This window comes from Pagrus major, chromosome 21 (assembly GCF_040436345.1).
Source record: "Pagrus major chromosome 21, Pma_NU_1.0".
In the NCBI taxonomy this organism is placed as follows: Eukaryota; Metazoa; Chordata; class Actinopteri; order Spariformes; family Sparidae; genus Pagrus; species Pagrus major.
The window spans coordinates 15,659,533-15,679,488 of record NC_133235.1 but is presented as its reverse complement, the minus strand read 5'-3'; the positions used below and the strand labels follow the sequence as shown (position 1 = coordinate 15,679,488).

General features: G+C 40.2%; 1 protein-coding gene across 1 annotated transcript in view; it reads right to left on the bottom strand.

The window, feature by feature from the left end:
• Positions 1-19,956, bottom strand: part of mtcl1 (microtubule crosslinking factor 1) — a 68,133-nt gene that overhangs the window by 14,427 nt on the left and 33,750 nt on the right. The window contains exons 5-9 of the mRNA XM_073491763.1: positions 14,498-14,644; positions 9,686-9,787; positions 8,603-8,824; positions 6,537-6,707; positions 2,551-2,718 (exon numbers count right to left, since the gene is read on the bottom strand). Coding sequence (XP_073347864.1) covers positions 2,551-2,718; positions 6,537-6,707; positions 8,603-8,824; positions 9,686-9,787; positions 14,498-14,644 — 810 coding nt within the window. The remainder of the gene's footprint in view (positions 1-2,550; positions 2,719-6,536; positions 6,708-8,602; positions 8,825-9,685; positions 9,788-14,497; positions 14,645-19,956) is intronic.

Here is a 19,956-nt window from a genome sequence, read left to right as displayed (position 1 = left end):
GTGTGAAGAACGAGTCAAGGCCGCCTTCTGACATCAGCTTACATAACGCCCATTCACAAATGTTTGTCTTGTAGACTTTTATATCGGCTTTTAAAACTGTCTCATTAGCCACTGGAGGAGATGACATGGACAGTAATATCCGCTGACTGAGTGCTAAGAGCCAACATGTAAGACATTATAAATATAGACAGTTATTTAGGAGGCCTCACAGAGTGCCAGTGACCAGAGCAGAGGATGAAACATGAGCCGGCCTGAGCAGTGATGTTAATATATTTGGTAACAGGGGCTCAAAAAATCATCACTTCTTATACTCGCTTATAAATACACAGGTGAGGGTAATTTCCAGTTCTGCTCTGCTCTGCTGGGCTGTGTAATAATAATTATGAATAAAGAACACAGAAGTTCAGGGGCATATTTCTCAAGTAATAATCAGAACTAAGCGCAGTGGAGCAAGAACAGGATCCAACATGGCGTTATCAGAGGAAACTGAGCAAATTAACTCTCATCGATGGCCCTCAGCGACCTCTCCTCTGTGGAGGGATACAAACCATGGACAAATTGTGAAGATTAAGAGCATCAGACTATCTTCATATAACTGAAACTGTTTAATTAGTTCCCAAAGCGAGGGAGGACACTGATCTCTGGTTTCAAATTTGATCTCGCAGCACGGTGGTCAAGAAACAACACGTTCAATATCCTCAAATTGATTGCGAGCTTTGTTTTCTCCACGTTGTTGTCTGCTGCCTGTCCCTGGTCGTGCTCTGCCTCTCAAAGAGAAAGGAAATCTGGAGGTTAAATCAGACACGGCAGACAATGAGACTCCGACCGCGATGCCCATCTGGACCACAAACAACATGGATTCAATATCCTTCTGTGCCACAATAACACTCATCTCCTACAAATTCACCTCCTGTCACTGAAAACTTGTTTTCGTCTATAAAATTGCAACCAGAATGGCATGTGTGAGGTGGTATGTGTGTGTTAATATCACGTATCATCTAGTCATGATGCCCACTGCCTGACCACAACTACAAAGAATAACTCTATACTTGTAATGGCATTTACATCTCGTCACTATATATGTAGAATTCAAAATTTTACTCCAATAGGGCGCCCCCAAAAGGGATGCTAATGTACCCTGTGGCACCAACAAATCTGATCCAAGAGAACTGAGACAAAGCAACACATGCGACAGCACCATTTGTCACTTAGTCTGCCTAATTTTTCTGCAAACAGGCAGATTTTTTGTAACATAATTAGGGTAGTTCAACTGCTTACTAGGGGATGGGAATGAGTACTCGAGTGATCTCAGTATTTGTTCAGCTTATGGGAATTCAGGGATGCAGGAGTCAGTCACAGTTTGGGATGCTGTCAGGTCAGTTTACATAATAACTTCATTGTAAATTTGCGTGAAATTAAAGTTTTTTGTATTAATCTGAAAGTCCAGGATAACTTATATCTAATAGTTATTAACAACAATTTTGCACTACAGCAGAGAGCAAACGTGAACAACATGCTATAAGTAAAAGCAGCCACATCAACTACAGTCAACAACAGCAAGGAGATGAGAGAAATTCCCCAGACTCCCTCATAAAAGTGCTCAATTTTTTAAGTTGTTAAGTTTGGAGAAACTTTATAAACTTTATGGAACGCTGTCTCGACAAATTTTTAATCGTTTGGGCCTTTTTGTAAATTCAGGAAAAGTTATTATGAAGTGTATATTCTATATACAATATAATCACACTTTTATTTGTTTTTATCAATTGATGCTCTATTTGTGGATCAGTTACTCAAACCCGCCTTTCTGGGCTGTTTTTTTAATGGTTGCAGTTTTTGCTCCTTTGGTCTGAACAAAATGTTTCTTCCTGGGTGTCAGTGAAGAGTTGAGAGGCCTTTGCTGTAATTCAAAATTTAAATATTTTTGATATTGACACAAAACTCAGCAGCAGCCTCTGTACAGTGTACAATGACTGGTATCAGCTACATTGTACTCCTATCAGCTGAGATGAAGATGTTCCTAATCTACAAAGTATTTACACTCCCATTAGGAATATAAGAGAGCACTTTAACAGCTGTTATGAGTTCAATAAGAAATGCTTCAAGGCACATCAAACAATTAGGCACAGAGCTGAATTAATTAGTTTGCACAAAGACAAAATTACAGAGTGCCAACGAGTGATTCATCATTTTTTTTGGCTTACTGGAAACTGTCCTTCCTCTTTTAATTTAATTTAATTGTTAAGGGGTGTTTATAAATTGGATTCCGTCTATTTGTTTGTCACTTGTGTTCTGGATTAAGACACAACTCTGGCCTGTTATTCATTTCATTGCTTCTCTTTCAAAACGACACTGGTTGACCCATAGGAAGTGGCTGAAATGATGAGTGAAAAAATAAAAAGATCTGTTTGTTTTTGACTCGTTATCTGTTTGCCCTAAGTGGGATTTCACCCGTGGAGAAGGCAACATGTTTACTGTCGCCTCGCACCGCCAGTTCCCTACACCAGATTGTGTCCTGTCCCTTTAAGGTGGGCGCTGAGACGCCATCTGTACCTGGGCGACCTGGCATTTCATCTCTGCCCACTTGACCTCCCAGGCGGCTTTGTCATTGGCGTAGGACTGCTGCAGCTGGCATCGCCGCGTCTCCTCCTCCTGCAGCTCCTCCCGAAACTCCTCCAGCAGCGTCCGCAGGGCCTGCAGCACTTGTCGGTTCTCCCCAAACTGCACAGAAGGAATGCAGACATATTTAGTCAATACAGCACAGAGCTCAGACATACGTGAACAAGTTCATCAAGTCCTTTTCTTATCTCAATGTTTTTATTTCAGTCTGTGTCCTTTGTTTCCCTTTAGAGCACTCGGACGAACCTCCTTTGTAAGTGCTTTATAAATCAATTTGACTTAAACTCCTTCATCCTGTTTCCCATCTGTCTTCTTGTCCTCTTTTTTAAACCCCTTGTCCTTCCCATCTATCTTTACATGACTCCAGCTATTAAAGAACGTCAAGTATGAACACAGGGACGATGTAAATATAAGCTTGCTCTTACTGATCAAATGAAACTAAGTGAAATCTCTGAGCAGTGCAGTGATTAATCCATTTTTGGGGCACCTGATTCCTTTATTTATTTTGTTTTCCTTCCCTATTCTGGCAGTCAGCATCAAGTGACATGCGTACATCATTTAAGTTACAGCCACTTATTATAATATTATCCAAGGTGTTTTTCAGTGGAAAAAAAGGCGTAATCCTTCATTTCATTTACTGCCCATGTAGATGTGTCCAAAAAATTCATAGAAATAAAGTTTATAGAAAGGTTATTAAATCATAACAGATGACATTGAAGCAAAAGTGACTTCTGTCAGAGAAATATATCATCCATTGAACATGAACAACAAAATAAGCTTGTCTACAACGAAAAGCCGTCGGCCGAGGGGAAGAAACTATGTGGGTTTCCTTGACGAAGAAATGCGTCAGACAGTGATGTCGTAAGCATGTTCACTATGGAGCCCTTGAATGCCCAACACCACTGAAACTCCAGTTTACATGTGTTTTCAAAGCATATGGATAAGATTAGCTGTTCTAAAGTTATTAAACATTTTAGAACAATAGATATTTTTAGCCTTAGCCGACTGTCTAGGACTTTAAGGGTTAAAGCTGCAAGAAAAGCCCGTTGGACGACCTTAAGATCCGTTTTTATGGCTTCGGGCTACATGAACAACGACATCAACTGGGTCACAGTCAGGAGAGCAGCATGTTGTTCCTGAAGTGTCGGCTCAGAGAGGTGTGTGGAGAGCTGTTTGCCTCTGGTGGTCCTGCTGCAGAGAGTCTTCAGGTCTTGGCAGGAGGCAGTGAAGCACAAAGGAGTCTGTGAGTAAAACATCACCTCCAGGTATCACTACAGCGCCGCCGGCTTTGCCCGCCACGGCTGAGAACACGATACGTGCTCAGGTGCTAAAAGGCCAAAAAGCTTCAATACAGTGTAAGTATAGCCAGGAGAAAAGTGGGACTTGTAGGAGTTATTTTTTATGAAGGAAGATACAACCACAGCACTTTTATTTTCTTCTTCTACTGTTGTGCATCCGAAAACACATCCTACAAGCCTCAGAAAAACATTTTTCATTTAATTGATTCTCTGATGAAAATATATTTGAGGAAATCCCAAAGGTTAAAAAAAAACATATAACTAGCAAGCTAGCTAAGCTAACCAAGAAGATAGCATCGCCCTGGTTCCCTCGACAACAAGCCTATAGGATTTTTGAATTGGATATTTGAATTACTGATGAGAATAAGCTCTGTGACAAGCACAAGTTTATGATACTTAGGCGTTTTGTTCACCAACCAGTGCTTCCCCCTGAAAAAAAAAAAAAGTCCCTGATAAATTTACTATTGAAAATGCAGATTTGAAGAGTTATGTCAATATGACATCTTTACTTAACCTTGTGGAGTTGACATACATTCTAATGTACTGAGAGAAGTTCCCTTTACTAAATGTGATCCAAGTTAATAACCACTGTGGGAACAATCTCCTCATCTCATCTACAGTATTTATTAAGCAGTATCAGACACTTGTAGTACCCGAGGGAATGAATCAGGACTTTTCCCTCTTCGAGCTGCCAAACTGCCTAAATTACGTCCAAGTCTTTCAAATTTTCAATGACCTCTTTACGGCTTAACGTACTATCATCTCACTCCGGCTGCAGGAATTATCAGCTGTGCTCTGCTCTGCTGTAGTAGCCATGTGTGCAAGTGCTTACTAAAGCAAGTCTGCATTTCTGCTCTCGTGCATAAAGCTTAATACAGTCTACCGGGCACGCTTGTTAAAACTGAAAAACTGCTCACAGAGTGAAGCGACGTCAGATCACTGTACAACCATTTTTATGATGTTGTGGAAAAATCAAAACATGAGACAAAGTAGAGCACTCAGGGCTGCTCAATAATGCATCCGACCCAAAATGCTTACGTACTTTCTTTACTTTTACACAGGGGCAAAGTGGCCGACAGAAAGTAGATCTCAACACACGCTTTGTCTCAGTAAAATGTCCTCCTCTGAATCACTCAGCAGCCTGAAGAACACAGCTCCTTTTGTCTCGTCTGCATGTAACAGAGAGTTCATGTTTTAGTTTGAACAATGAGCCCAAAAACTGAGTGTACTCAAAATAATTACTGCCTCTAACTAGTTATCTAGGCCAAAATTCTCATCTGCATACGGTGCCAAACAGCTCTAAAGAACGGCTGCCAAACATTCATTTGAACTCAATTAAAGTGAATGAGAAAAACGATGAAAGGCTACGACGGATGTCCAGACTCTCCACACAGCAGCTCGTATTAGTTTATTTAGTTGCAGTTAAATTGTTCATGTATGTATTTATATGTAACAGTACAACATCTTGTTCTGTGACACATGACACATTAAATTGTGCAGTCCTGTTTTCAGGAATGGAATGTAACTAAGTACATTTACTTTACTTTTACTTGTACTTTACTTAAGACTTTAGATTTTATGCTACTAAATGAATGGATGAAATGTGGTAAATGTTACTTCGTGACACAGATTTATTCATGTTTACGCTAGAGTGCGAAATTTTCCGAGTTGTTTTCTGAGATTTCAAATTCAAAATTATTTGACATAAAGATTCTGCTGCATTTTAAGTCCTTCAATCTTCAATTTTTCAGGGGTAGGACCACGCAAACCCCCACTTCCCTTCATTTATTTGATCATTTTAGTTACAAGTTACTTTGCTGCATCAGATCCAAAGTAGTCAAATAATCAGCCGGGAGAGTTAATATCAGCACTTTTCATCACAATATTGAACAGTGTTATCAGAAATTATTACCAATGATAACCAATCAGACTTTTGTCATATTGTGCAGTCCTAAAGAAGAATATTTTAAAAACTGAAATTAAAATTCAAATGAACATGAAATTTGATGTTTTTATTTTCATTTGGATATTTAAATGTTAAAGCATCATAAATCTGGGACCTCTGAGACTCCAACCCCATCATGAAAATAACAAACCAAAACCAGAAATTCCCAGGAGTTGTACTTTTCAATCCAAAACAGGGAATCTGTTGATGGCCGAATACTCTGACCTGGACTAATGCCTAGGATGATCTCAGGGGTAGAGGACTGGGATATTTAGAAAAATTATGATAGATGATAGATTTGTATGAAGTTTTGAGAGAATGCCATCAGTCATGACGCAGGTCCGTGGGCATCCCTGCAGCTGAGCCATATTTCAAACTCAGAGATCAATTTATCTAAAAACTGGCAGCCAGAGACGAATTAATGATGCATCTGCTCCATCAAATCTCTTACAAATGTAAACAGCTCTGGAGGGATGTTTCTTAAGCAACAGAAGCTCTCACAGGGAGCAGGCTGGACTATAACTTGACTAGTTTAAGAAAATAAAAATACCAGAATTCAATTTTAAATAATGTTCAATTTATCTCAAAATGTATATTTCTCGTTCCCTAAACAAAATTCGACAGTGGAGTCACTGGTGTTGCAGTCTTTTTTGTCTAGTTTGTGAATGTGTGCGTACCTGTCGTTGATGCTGCAGGTGACGCTCAGGTGACGGCAGAGGGAGGATGGGCCCGGGCTCGGGGATGTCCCCCGGGGTTTGCGGTAAACACAGTCTGTCGTCTCGAACCGACTCCCCCTCTGCCTGCTCCATTATCACTCCCAGCTCTGGGATGCCCTCCAACTTCTCGAACTGGAACAGATGATAGAGCCATGAAAAGCCTGCCTTTTAATTCATGTTCCAACACATTCTGTTTCAGGCTCACAGTCGCTGAGCCTTTTCCCAGCATGCAACGGGTCGAGATACACACTAACAAACAACCTGTCACATTCACATTTATACCTGTGGACAGTCACAGCTACACATGTAGTTAGTTTCCATTTCGTGGGATAAATTAAGCCGCAGGTTGCGTTTTGATGCAAAAATCCACATTATTTGTCTTTAAAGAGATACTGGTAAGCCAAATTAGACATGAAGTAAAGAAAGCTACAGACTAATCAGGAACGCCAAAGTCTGTCAGTCCATAGCAGAGGACATATTCTCGTTTCTACCTGATTTATAAAACTGAGAGGCACTTTGAAACTGTAACCGTGATTAAGGGCTTTAAAATTAAACCCGACTTGAGAAAACCTTCTTTTTCTGGGATTCAATGTCAAGTCAAGGACGTGTGGTAAACATCCAGCGAGGTACATGTAAGCTCCTCACTGCTGAACCATCTGCAGGAGCAAATTAGGTTTCAGGACAAGATGCTGCAGGAATAAAGTGATGAGTCAGGACAGCCTCAAGAGAAACGAAATTCATTTAAAACTAAGTAATACAGAATTACATAAAAAGTGCCGATTCCAGATAAGAGTAAAGTGTTATACAACAAAGCAAAGTGATTTGTATTTATGTTTTTGACAGCCACAGCAGGCCTGTTTAGTGTAAACAGGAGGAACAGCAGTGGCACACAGAGCAGCTGAGAAAAGAGCCGTAATCACAGGAACTCTATCGAGAGAAAATTCGAGAGAAAAGGCTTCACAGCGCTGGCCAAACTGATCTCTGGGGAAATGCAGTGCAGAGATATGAATGCAAATTAAAACGAAACCAGCAAAACATGAGTTTAATCGACCAGAAGCTCGAGAAGGCGAGAAGAAAAGTTGAAGCATCAACCTCCATCTCATTTCTAATCAACCCGCAATCCAATTACCAGAATAAAGGTCGATGATGATGTGTCCTTGTGTTCAGTTTTCAATTTTATGTCTTCCACCAGCATGTCTACAGGCATCATTTTTAACAAAATTTATTTGAGCATTGCAGGTAGGTGTAAGTTTTAAGTAGTATATATATGTGGTTATTACAGTGAGTTGAGTTACTCTTGGGGAGTAACGGAATACATGTGACAGGATTACGTAATCTGGATACAAAACAACTGCATTCCGGGACAGTTACAGAAAAAAATATGTACTCAGATTACAGATACATTCAGTAATTTCAAATTAAAGAGCGTTGTACGAGTCTGTAACCATGCACGTGTGCACACATGACAACACTTCACGAGTCTCACACAACATCACTCTGATCTTAAGTGAAGCCACATACACTCCTTCAGGTTAAATAAAAGTCTCTTTTCTCTAATGTTTGATAGTGAAATAATCCAAAAGTAACAGAAAGTAGTCAACTTACATTGCTTTAATATTGTGATACTAAGATTACATCACTGACAAAAAACACTTGGCCAGATTTAGGAAAAGGTAATATCTTGGCTTACCTGGTCGAAACATCATGTCAAAAATATCCAGTGGTTTCATGCTTACAAATACTGAGACAGTGTTGAACAGTGGTCTCTGGCTTGGCAGCTGTCTCACACAGCTGTAACGCCACCTCCACCCCTACCATCTCCTCATATGAAAATCAGCTGATATTCATGTAATGTGAACGTTGTGTTGATATGACACACGTGAAACGTACAAATTCGAGCGTATCTGTGTAAAATACCATCATCCTATTCTGGTGGTTTGGCTGCTCAAGCCACAACCTAATATGCTTTAGTGGTTTATGGGTTAAGAACTGTATGCACCATGTACTTTGTCAAAACCCTGACTCACCTCCTGATGCCCCGTCTCCTCTCTGGAGTCGTCCTTGCGGCCGAGCCTCCAGTGCATGAGGATCCACCTGAGCTTCATGTAGAAGATGATGGTGTTGCGTCTGAAGAGGCGGACCTCCTGCTGCAGCACGGCTCTCTCCTGAGTCCAGGGCACCTCATGACTCTGAAGTCCCTGCAGCTCCAGAGCTCCACGCTGGGCCTCCAGACGCAAACGCTCGTCTTCCTGCATGGGGAAGGATCAGGAAAAAGATGGACTCACATAGACTAATAATAATAAAACGTTCAATCCAAAAGATCCTTTTTAATGTTAAGTTAAAGTTTAATGTTAAGTGGGTGATATGTGAGTATCGTTTCAATTTTCCCCATAACTTTGGATATACACGACTTCACACAGTTTTAAGTGAGTCTGATGATTTGAGAGGGACTTTACCAGGTATTTATATGCCAGTATTTAAAAAAAATCTAAGATGTTGTATTAATTTGATCCATAAAATGTCAGAAAACAGTAGAAAATACAGTTTCTTAAAGTCTAAGCCGAGATATTCAAATAGCTGCAATACCCAAAGATTTTTGGCTTAATTATGGAAGATATAACGATGAAAATATGATATATTCATATATACAAACATACAAGTATGTTAAGAACAAAAACATAACTTTTTGGCATTTTTGCAATAAAATTGAGTTCAGCTCTAAATGATGCTGTATGTTTTTGTGTGCTTAAAATGAGAAAAAGCATATATTTTAAAACATACACCTATACATAATACATTACATTCCTTTTAAAACTTTGATTAGAAATATTATTTTAATTATTTTTAAACTTATTTTGAATATCACGTTTAAGTAAATAAAGTTGGTGTGTTGCAAGTACAAAAAATAAATTAAGAGTAAACTACAGGTTTGGGTATTAATGCTGAAATCTGAAACTTTCCGCTGTCTCCACCAGCGACACTTAATTAAAAATCATGTTCACACTTCAGCAAAGCTTGCAGAGGAAGTGAAGTGTGATACCGGTGTTCTTATGCTAATTCTCATAATCTAAAGATACTCAAACACAGCGTGACTGACTGCATTATTGTACCTGAGGCAGAGAGCCGACAGCCTCCCGTTCCTCCGTCGTCGCTCTCATCCTTCGTTCATGATCCAGACGAAACTGGATGTCAGAAGCAGACGTGTCCCGGAGCTGAACCCACAACAGCACAGCACACAGTTACTTTACCAACACTTTGGATAAACCATATCACATATTGAAATCTCGCTATCATTCTGTTTGTCTCTCTGTAAGAAGCTGGATTTGATCGTCAAACAAGTTCACAAGGATTTGTATGTGAGATGATTTCACTTGATTATCTTTGTTCTCTTCAGTTTAAACCGCAAAACAGAAATTCACTCAGCAGAATAACCTCAAATGAGATCCGACTTCCACACAAGTCGAAAGTCTTTATATCTCCTCTTCTGCAACGTCTCCGGAGATGATGATAATTTAATGCTGCACATCTCCAGCTTGACTACAAAAATGAAATTTGGGGAAATATCTTCTTTTTTTTTTGTGTTAAACTTTCTTGCTGAAAGTTAGATCAGGAGATTGACAGCCCGCTCATGTTTGTCTGCTAAATATGAAGCTGGAGCCAGCAGCTGGATAGCTTAGCTTAGTATAAAGACTGGAAACAGAGGGAAACAGCTAGCCAGGCTCTGTCCCACGGCTTTAAAAACCGAGGTGTAACAACGTCCTCCAGGAAGTCATTGCTTCCCGCAAAGAAATAGTCCCGCACATGACCCCACTTGAGGCCACAACAAGTCGAACATGTCAAGCAAGACATAACATGATAGTTTGGTAGATGGATTTTGTTACGTTTAGTCAGAGCTAAGCCAGCCATTTCCATCTGTTTTCAGTCTTTATGCTAAGCTAAGCTAACTGGCTGCTGGCTCTAAGTTTATATTTACTGCAGAGAAACCAAAGTGGCATCAATCTCCTCATCCAATTCTCAGCAAGAAAGCAAATACAGGTTTTTCCCAAAATGTCTCCCTACTTCTAACTCACCAATGTGCTCAACTAGACCTGCATGACACAAAACATCTGTAAAGTTCACTGTAGCTAAAAAAAAAAGTAGCTTCATTGAAATCCTGACTCCTATTTCCAAAATAAAGCTATTAAAGGAACAGTTTACCTAAAAGTTTAATTTCTACCACTATCTACTCACCCCCGCGCCAATGGAAAGCCAGGTGAATTTTCGTAGTCCAAAAAAAAAAATAAAAAAATTTTTTGGAGCTGCACAACAAAACAGCATTGCAGCATTCTTCTAAACAACTGAAGCAGATGGGGACTTGATTAAAAATGTTTAAAAAACATACAGGGAGATAAAGAAAAATAATGCATAATCCAAGTCTCCTGAAGCCCCGAGATCCCAAATTGATTTGAAAAGACTTTATTGTCATCTTCAACGCACGGTCAAGGTCAAGCTAATACTTCTAGTTTAGCAGCTACAGTAAGGACTTTGGATTATAAAGAGCCTTCCAAAGACTTGGATTATGCTGGATGAGCTGTTTGGAGCCATTTTATGTTGTTATTTTTCACCTTTTTAAGTGTGCAGCTACTTCAGTTGTTTAGAAGAAAGCTGCAACGCTGATTTGCTGTGAAGCTCCAGAAATGTTTTGATGGACCTTAAAACCTCCTTCGACTTTCCATCAGCATGGGGGTGAGAAGATAATGAGGCATTATTCCCGAAAAATGCGCTTTGAAAAATAAATCATGAAACCTCAAGTGCCAAAAACAGCAATCGCAATAAGAACTGAATGCATGTGAGGTTTGATTTGTTTACTGCAGGTGAAAAAATGCTCATAGGGAAATGAGATGCTTATGTTCATGGTTTTGAATGTCTGTCCAGATGAAAAACCTCACAGTGCAGAGACTCCGACAATTTGGATATTGCAGTTGTTGTTAATGCGATTTCTTTCTTCTATCCTGCGTGCGGGCGTTTTTTCCGCTGCACCCTCCAACAGTAAGTTGAGCTGTTCAGTGTGTACTGACCCTGGCTCACCTCCATGTCAGCCCAATGTCAAATGCAAATCACACAGGCCGACAGCGCTGCGCTAATCCTGCCATATCCAAGCTGCTTTCCCATTCATTCATTTCACCTCACAGATTACACTGCGGCAGAAAGCGCCGGGGCACAAAGAAATCCACACGAATGTGCTATAACTGTAACTGTAATAGTAGCGTGTCACATCTCTGCTGCCAGTGCTCTGTATTACATAACAGCGAGCAAATTTCTCTATGAACACAAGCATGAGGCAGCGATTATGAATCAGAGTCTTGCGATTACACAGACGGTTTATTAAACAGGCGAGTCACTGATGGATTTAACAGATCTGAGCTGGTGTGTGCGGCAGAAACGTTGCCTCTTTGACTGCACTCCTTAATTTTATCAGTGTGTGTTTAAAAGTGTACTGTGACACTTCTGTGTAAGCTGCACTTTCACATGTGTTTAATTTGCTGAGTCGAGTCATGACAGTGCAGACGGTAGTGATGAACCGGTGCCAGAGGGCATCGCTGTGTGCAGACTCAGCCGTGATACACTGAGTGCATACATACTCCTAACAGATCGATATGCTTCAGCTGGGCATGGCTGCTGTCTCACACTGAGTCAGAGGGCAACAAACTGTCCGACAGATATAAGATATTTAGTTTATAACACAACATACACTCATGTGAGTAATGAACTAAAATTTCTGAACTCCTCTCAACTTTGGAGATCTACTTTCTGCTTGTTTCTTCACTCTTTGATCACAACATGTCCAGGGGGCACATGGTACGAGTAAAAAAAAAAAAAAAGCAATAAGAAGATGTTAAAACCAAAAGAGTAAATAAAACAAATTAAAAGATCAGTGGCTGTAGGAGTGGATATTTAGTGTGAAAGTAGAGCGAGTGAATGAAGTGAAGTCGTGTTCAGCATCAAAAAGTGCCTGTGGCTGGAGCGTCACTAGACATGCTGGACTGAGCGGCCTTCAAAAGAAAAGGGGAAGCTGCTCACGGCAATTTTCAGTATTGAAAACTTTAAATTAATAGATATGGAAGTACAGAAGATAAACCTGTTCATCTCTTTTCATTTTGTCTTTGTCTCCAGTAAATAAACTTTCAAGTCAAATTCCTCAGATTTGGCCTGTACCAGCAAATTTCATCAGTTGCTTCCCTGTAGGGCAAGGTAAAGGGACAGTTCATCCCAAAATTAAAAAACACATATTTTTCCTCTCACCTGTCGTGCTATTTATCCATCTCTATTATTTTGGTTGCTGAGTTTTGGAGATATCAGCTGTAGAGATGTCTGCCTTTTCTCCAGTATAACAGAACTAGGTTGCACCTGGCTTGCGGTGCTAAAGCGTAAAAATAATACATCTGAAAAACTTAACAGCGTCTCTTTCCAGAAATCTTGAACCGGTTACTCAAGGTGATCCACAGACCTTGTTGTGAGCAGTTTCATTATTTTCGAATATTTGAAAAGTCGTTAAATTAAAAAAGATACAATAGTTCATGTGACTATGATTTTGTCTGAAAAATATATTTTTCATTGTTTTTTTCCCTTGTTCCCGCCACCTGAATCTCTTTATTATTAACAGGCTCTGGTAAAACATGTGTAGCACAGTCTTTTCCATACAAGGTCAGTATAAGCTATATGATACAGTACACATAAACAGCAGCTCTTTGAACAATTGAATAATTGTCCAATAGTTCCCAGTGACTATCAAAAAGCATTTTTGCAGGAACTATTTTCTTTATTCTGTTTAGCGCCCTTTTTTTTCTCCAACTTTTGTCTTTCTTCTTTCACCTTACTTGTTTTAACTGTATTAGTAACTTATCTAAGCTGCACCCTGTCTAAACATGCTGGTAGGGAGAGATCTGTTTTGTTTCATAGATGTACTTTTACACAATTTCCCCCGTAGGGATCAATATAGTTTTTCTGATTCTGATTGTATAACTACACAGAAGGAAGCGTGAATCCAGTCATGAACGAGAGGCTTGTGTTTGTGACAGTGCAGGATGTAAACATTAACGGTGTCGTCCTCAGCTGAGCTGCCTCTTGTCTGTGAGTACACGCAGCTTCCTTCTGCACAGTATACAGGTGGCAAGCGTGGCTGAGTAGAAAGAAAATAGTTCCTACGTGAAACTGCTCACAACAAGGTCTGTGGATTACCTTGAGTAACCAGGTCATGGTTTCTGGAAATAGACAATGCTGTTGACTTTTAAAAAAATGTTTTACTCTTTGAGCGCCACAAGCCGAGTGCCATCTAGTAATATTATATTGGAGAAAAGGCAGACATCTCTACAGCTGATATCTACAAAATTCAGCAACTCACAGCAAAACAATGTAGATGGAGAAATAGCACGACAGGTGAGAGGGAAATATGTCTTTTTGATTTTGGGGTGAACTTTCCCTTTAAGTCTTTCTTTCCATGGTGCACTGCTTCTCAGGCCAACAGACACTCCAAAAACAAACCCTCAAAAGTTTTGCTTTTTCAGTAAAATGACCCTCATTCTGTACCAACATTTACTCTATGATCTGACAGCTTTATAAATGCAGCAATGACAGCATGAATATGGATTATTTTCATACATATATTTGCCTGAATTCCTCTTATGTCTCTTGTGCAAAACTTAAAAATAAATAAATACATAAAATCGACATGTTTTGGAGCGTCTACAGGCCGTGCAGAGCTGTTACGCGGACAAGTCGCTCTACAGAGAAGAAGCCAAACCAGATTTGTTTTTTAATCAGTTTAAATGATTAGAAAATAGAGTCCAGGTCTACAGAAGGCCCGTGTACGGGGCTCATGGTGGAGCCAGTGTCAACTCAGTCCCACAGGTAGAAGGGAGATGGAGGAGGGAGGAGGCACTGACCTCTGCTCTTAAAGCCAGGGGCCTGTGGTACCTAGTGAGTCCCGTGGCTCCCCTGCTCTGGGCCTGGCCCCCACCCTGGCTCTGGCTCTGGGGCTCCACGCCTCGCTCCTGTCCTAGACGCCACTCCAGCTCATCCCTCTGACCGGACTGTGAGTGACGTGGGGTGGGGAAGGGGGAGGGAAGGGAAGGGGGTGAGGACGGTGTGGGTGTAAGGGGTTAGGGGAGGATGGGTGACAGGTGCAGGATACAGGGGTGCAGGTAGTGATGGCGGAGGTGGGGGGAGATGTGTGAGGTGAATTGTGGACAAAAACAGACAGAAGACAACAAACGGGGTGGGGGGACGAGGAAAGAAAGCGGGGGCGGGGGAAAACAAACAAAAATAAAACAGAAAATGGGTAAAGAATATAAGCAGAGAGGGGGAAATTAACTAACAGACTACACGGTGTGGAGAAGAACAAACGGACTAGAGTACGAAGAAAAGCGCAAAGAGAAAGACCAACTTAAAGATGACGGCGTATGAGAGAGATGAGAAGAGAACGAGAATGAGGATGAACAAAATCATGGGCTGAAACATCTGGCGGGAACACAAAGAGGAACAAAGAGAGGGAATCGGGGGGGAAAAGAATGCAAAACACTTGTTATGAAGCGCATGCAATGAGGGATACATGAGTCCAAACCAACAGCTGAGAGATACCACGGCAAACTGCAGAGCGAGAGCTAGCACGCTAAAGGTTGTCAACACATGCCGGTGCACAGCCGTGTGTGTTGTAGAAGCAGTCGGCTAAGGAAAGCTGCGTCTTGAGTCTGTCTGATGCACATCGTTTTCACACATTACAGCATTTCAAATACACCGGAGGCATGTGACGCTTCAGTCGAGCTTTAAGACAGCGCCATGCTTGTTGCCCCAGTTTGTTAGCAGTGCCCACATTTTATTTCTGTCAGTGAGGATTTTTCCGAGTTAGCAGGAACTAAATGCTATGATGCTAAATAAGTGCTCAAAGAAGGTATCTACAGAAGTGCTTAACATTCACCGGAGGAAAACACTGAAGGCATATTCTTATAAATATGACTTCATATTTTGTTATTATAACTAAATATCTTGAAATGATTAGAAACTCTAATTCTGTATTTACAGAACTTTTACCTCTTTATCACAAGAGCCGAACGTTTGAGTTTTACCTGATGGTCTGAGAATCAAAATGTCATTAAACTGTCTACAAGGAGTTTTTTCATAAAACAGTCTCAGTTCAACACTGATCAATGACTTATCTGATAAGTAATTAAATACAAAATAAAAAAATTAGTGGCGGTGTGCTGAAGAAGAAACTGTTGTTTTGCTTTGTCCACAGGGGGCGCCAGAATCTCCAAAAATTAAAGTTCCTTGTAGCAGCTTTAATAAAATAATAAAAAATAAAGTGGTGGATTTAAGTTTTGTCATAATGACGACATGCAAACTCATAATTATACAGATACAGAAGACATAATTATGAGACAATATTTGTAACACTTTACAAGATAATCAACAGAAAAATAACGTACTGAACACAATACAGATACAGATACAGTTATTTCAAGATTAACCCTCTCTTACTAATGAAAAACTATTGTCTCGTATTAATACTTTGATGTCATAGTTATCTTGTAAAGCTCTTTTCTTGATGGTCTGATGATTTAAATGTTTATATAATAATATAATAACAAAAATAAAGTGAATACAAATGTTTCAAAACTGAAAGTGTCACGTTTTGTCATAAAAATTGGACACAAATTCATTTTCATACAGATTACAAGATACACTTTACAAGATAATTACAAGATTTATATCTCATAATTACAAGATACAAAAACTGTTAGATAAGCATCTTGGACTAAACTATTTTCCCATATTTAGATATATCTTATCTTGTATTATCTTATAACGATCTCATAATTCTAAGATCCAAATTATCCTCGATGGTCTGAGGATCATCAAGGATAAAAACAACAAGACAAATATCTTGTATTACACGATTTACATCCCATACTTATACTTTTATCTCAGGAAAGTTATCTCTACTGTTATCAGTTTTTAAAGAACAAGATCTTAATTATACTTGATGGTCTGAAGGTCTGGGTACTGAGACAACATAAAGTGATTACGAGTAATTGTAGGAACGAGGGATACTTATAATTATCTCGAGCAGGGATGCAGTTATTAACCAATGTCACTCTATTCATCACGGTCAGGGTTTTGTAACTATAAAGGCTCAGGTTCATTCAGTGTTTCTGTCCTCACTCTCAAAAAGGGGATATCATGTCACATTATTTTTCGAAAAAAACTTTGAGTTACTTTGAGTTTGGTTTCAGTGAAATTTGCAGTAAATGAACAGCAACAAAGCAGGAAAAGGAGCACAGTAATCCCCTCAAGGGCAAAACACCTGAATAATAGATGCTCTCAGTTTTATTTTTACTAAAACTGCATCCCTCCATGACTTTTTGTCTATTTCTATTTATTATTTTGTCTTAATTGGTCACTGGTCTATTTCGAAAGGCAGCAGGTGTAAAATAAAGAAATGTTGTAGGGATGAAATACAGTAAAACCTAAGATAAAAATGCTCACGTGATTTTGAAATAAATTAACACATTTTAATCGTGAAACTGTGTTTTTCCTCAGACTTTAATCGTACCATCAGAATTTATCATGGTTGCATCCCTAATCTCAGGAGCCACATTTTAAAACTACAAGATATGAAATGTACTAAAAAGAAAAATAAATTCTCTGGTGAATGCTCTTCTGTACATATCTTAATTTTTAAAAATGTGTTTTATATACCTTCACTGTACACCTGACTCTTCGTCTATGACATTTGAAACTCAGCTATTCTACCATTTAATCATCTTCAATAACTCTCAATGGATGAAGGCCTTATTGCTCTGAACAGGTGTGAGTTGTTAGTGCAGTGGTTAGCTTTGACTAATCCACCCAGCTTCAACCAGACTAACCAGCGAGTCCTACAGGCAGAGGAGCAAAGCACAAACAAGTCATTGGATAGAATGAGTATGGAGGCAGCTTCACTCTAAATCTCTACAAAGCAGACCGGGCTCTTGAAGTGAGAAATGTTTGAAGAGCTGTTTGTTTTATTCCATACGACAGTCGGGCTGATTAGAAAAGAAATCCAAGATGTCTGCCTGATCATGCAGCACAGAGATAATGAACCTGCTTTGGAGGAGCACACAGTGTGTTGACATGTTGACTGAGCTGCAATAAAACAAGAACAGAAAGCAGGAAGCCAGCCAGCGAGGTTCTCTCACACATCGCCATGCAACTCTGGTTTACACTCTCTTTTTATTGAACAGAGGTTATTTTAGACAGTGCACACATTTTTATGGTTCGTCTCCTTGGCAACACCATGGAGTAACCAATCCCACGTGTGTCTGTGTGTGTGTGCGTGATGACAAGTTGTGCAAACACAACAGCTACACCATTTATGTGCCGTAATGAGTCGTACAAATGGTAGCATGGTGTAGCGAAGCTGTAAAGAGAGAAATATTTACTAAACGTCATCATGCAACACTTTGAATCGAGCCAAATGGAAGAAGCTGCTACAACTCCTTCAGTACTTACTCCATTCACACCAAGCACCCTCTCAAGCACCCTCCACAGCACCCTCCCTCGGCCCTGGCTGACTGGAAGCAGGGCAGCTGCAGACAGTGAGTGCAGGGAGGAGGAGGCAGGCAGGGCTGCTGGCTATGAGGATGTGCATGGAGATGCAGATGTGGATGTGGCAGCAGCAGGAAGCGATGGTGGTGGCAGCGGGGCAGGGGAGGGGTGGCGGTGGTGGTGGTGCCAATGTGGTAGAGCTGGGTGGTTCATGTTGGAGCGGGGGGGTGGGCCTGCTATGTCACCCTGTGCTGGCACTGAACGTCTTCTCAAGGATTTAGATGATAGGTTCGGATTTTTTCAAGTCTGTCTAACCCATGGCTGCCCACAGTGGGGCTAGTGGCCAAAGTTGGACCACGATAAGGTTAGATTTTGGCTATAAAAATTAAATTAAAATAAATTAGAATATTAAATTAAACCTTTTATTTCTCAGCCTGAAATAAAAACTATTTAAGAGCTTAAGACGTTGGCTTTAATCTGAAATTATTGTGAAAGTGACAACATCATCAAAACATGCTCACGTCGAATCCGGCTCGAACAAGAGAAACAAGCAAACATTGCATCTGGTACCAATCTCTTACCAATTATTTTTCATATTCTGAGGGTGGCAGGCAGTAACACGTTGTGCAGGTTGTTGGTCAATAACAGGTGCGTAGGATCCTAGTACCGTTTTGCATCTTAACATTGCAAAACATACAATAGGTGTTTGCTTTTGGGCCAAGGTCCACCAATAAGTTTCAGTTTTGGTGCTCCAAGAGAAAAAGTTTGGGCACTCCTAATCTAACCTGTCTCATGATGGTCTGATCCAAGCACTGAAGGATCAAAAAGAGGCTTCGCTATGAACACTTGCTCATCATAAACCAGCTGTCTCCACCGTAACTCTTTTGACATCTCCTGTTTAAAAAGTCAAAAGGACCTTGAGACCCCAATTTCACGGTCTGTATTCATCCTGAAATTCAATGTCCCTTTTGCCCTTCTGCTCCACGGGAGGCGTCTGTCCTCCCTGAACTTGCCCTTCAGACACCTGTGTTTCCATCTGACAAGTGACAACTCCCCACCTGTTGTCGCACAACTCCACTGTAAGAAATCCCAAATCCTCCCTCTATGCAAAAATGCATCCTTAAATTTAGGCTCTGGCTGCAACTAACAATTATTTTCATTAAAATGGTGAAAAACATCAATCCCAGTTTCTCAAAGTCCAAAGTGCTGTCTTTAAATGCTGTTTTGTCGATCCATAACCCAAAGATAACAAATCCCAGCAGTGTTTGTGGTGACAGAAACAGGTACTTTTTACAGTAAGTCAAGACATCTCCAGCTGGGTTTGCTGCACCAAAAGCAGGTGTTTTTATTTGGACCTCGGGACATCGCTAACAGTGTTTGTGGCGACCAACACAGGTATTTTGAGCCTAAAATTTGTGTTCTGTGCCTAAACCAAACCACAAAGCAACTCGACCTCCAAAAGTTCAGTCAGAGGTTCGGGTGTGTTGTGCTTGTAGTGGCTAATGTAGCCTCAAGTCGCTAACCTCAAGCAGAGATGAAAATTGGGCTACAGAGGTCTGGTATACTCATTTCTTTCCATCGCCACACTACCAGATTATTTTCATTTCCAAATTGTAGTTTTTGGCTCCAACTGAAGTGATACTTCAGGGGGAATTCCCCTATAATTGTATAATTTCTCCCCTACTTCTTACAGTGAAGTTGCGCTGCTGCCACTATTAAGAGGAGGAATGATTACAGCAACCTATAACTCTCTAAAAGTACATATGGGCATGTGAATATTGCATTAAGATAGTCTTGAAAAAATCCGAACCTATCCTTA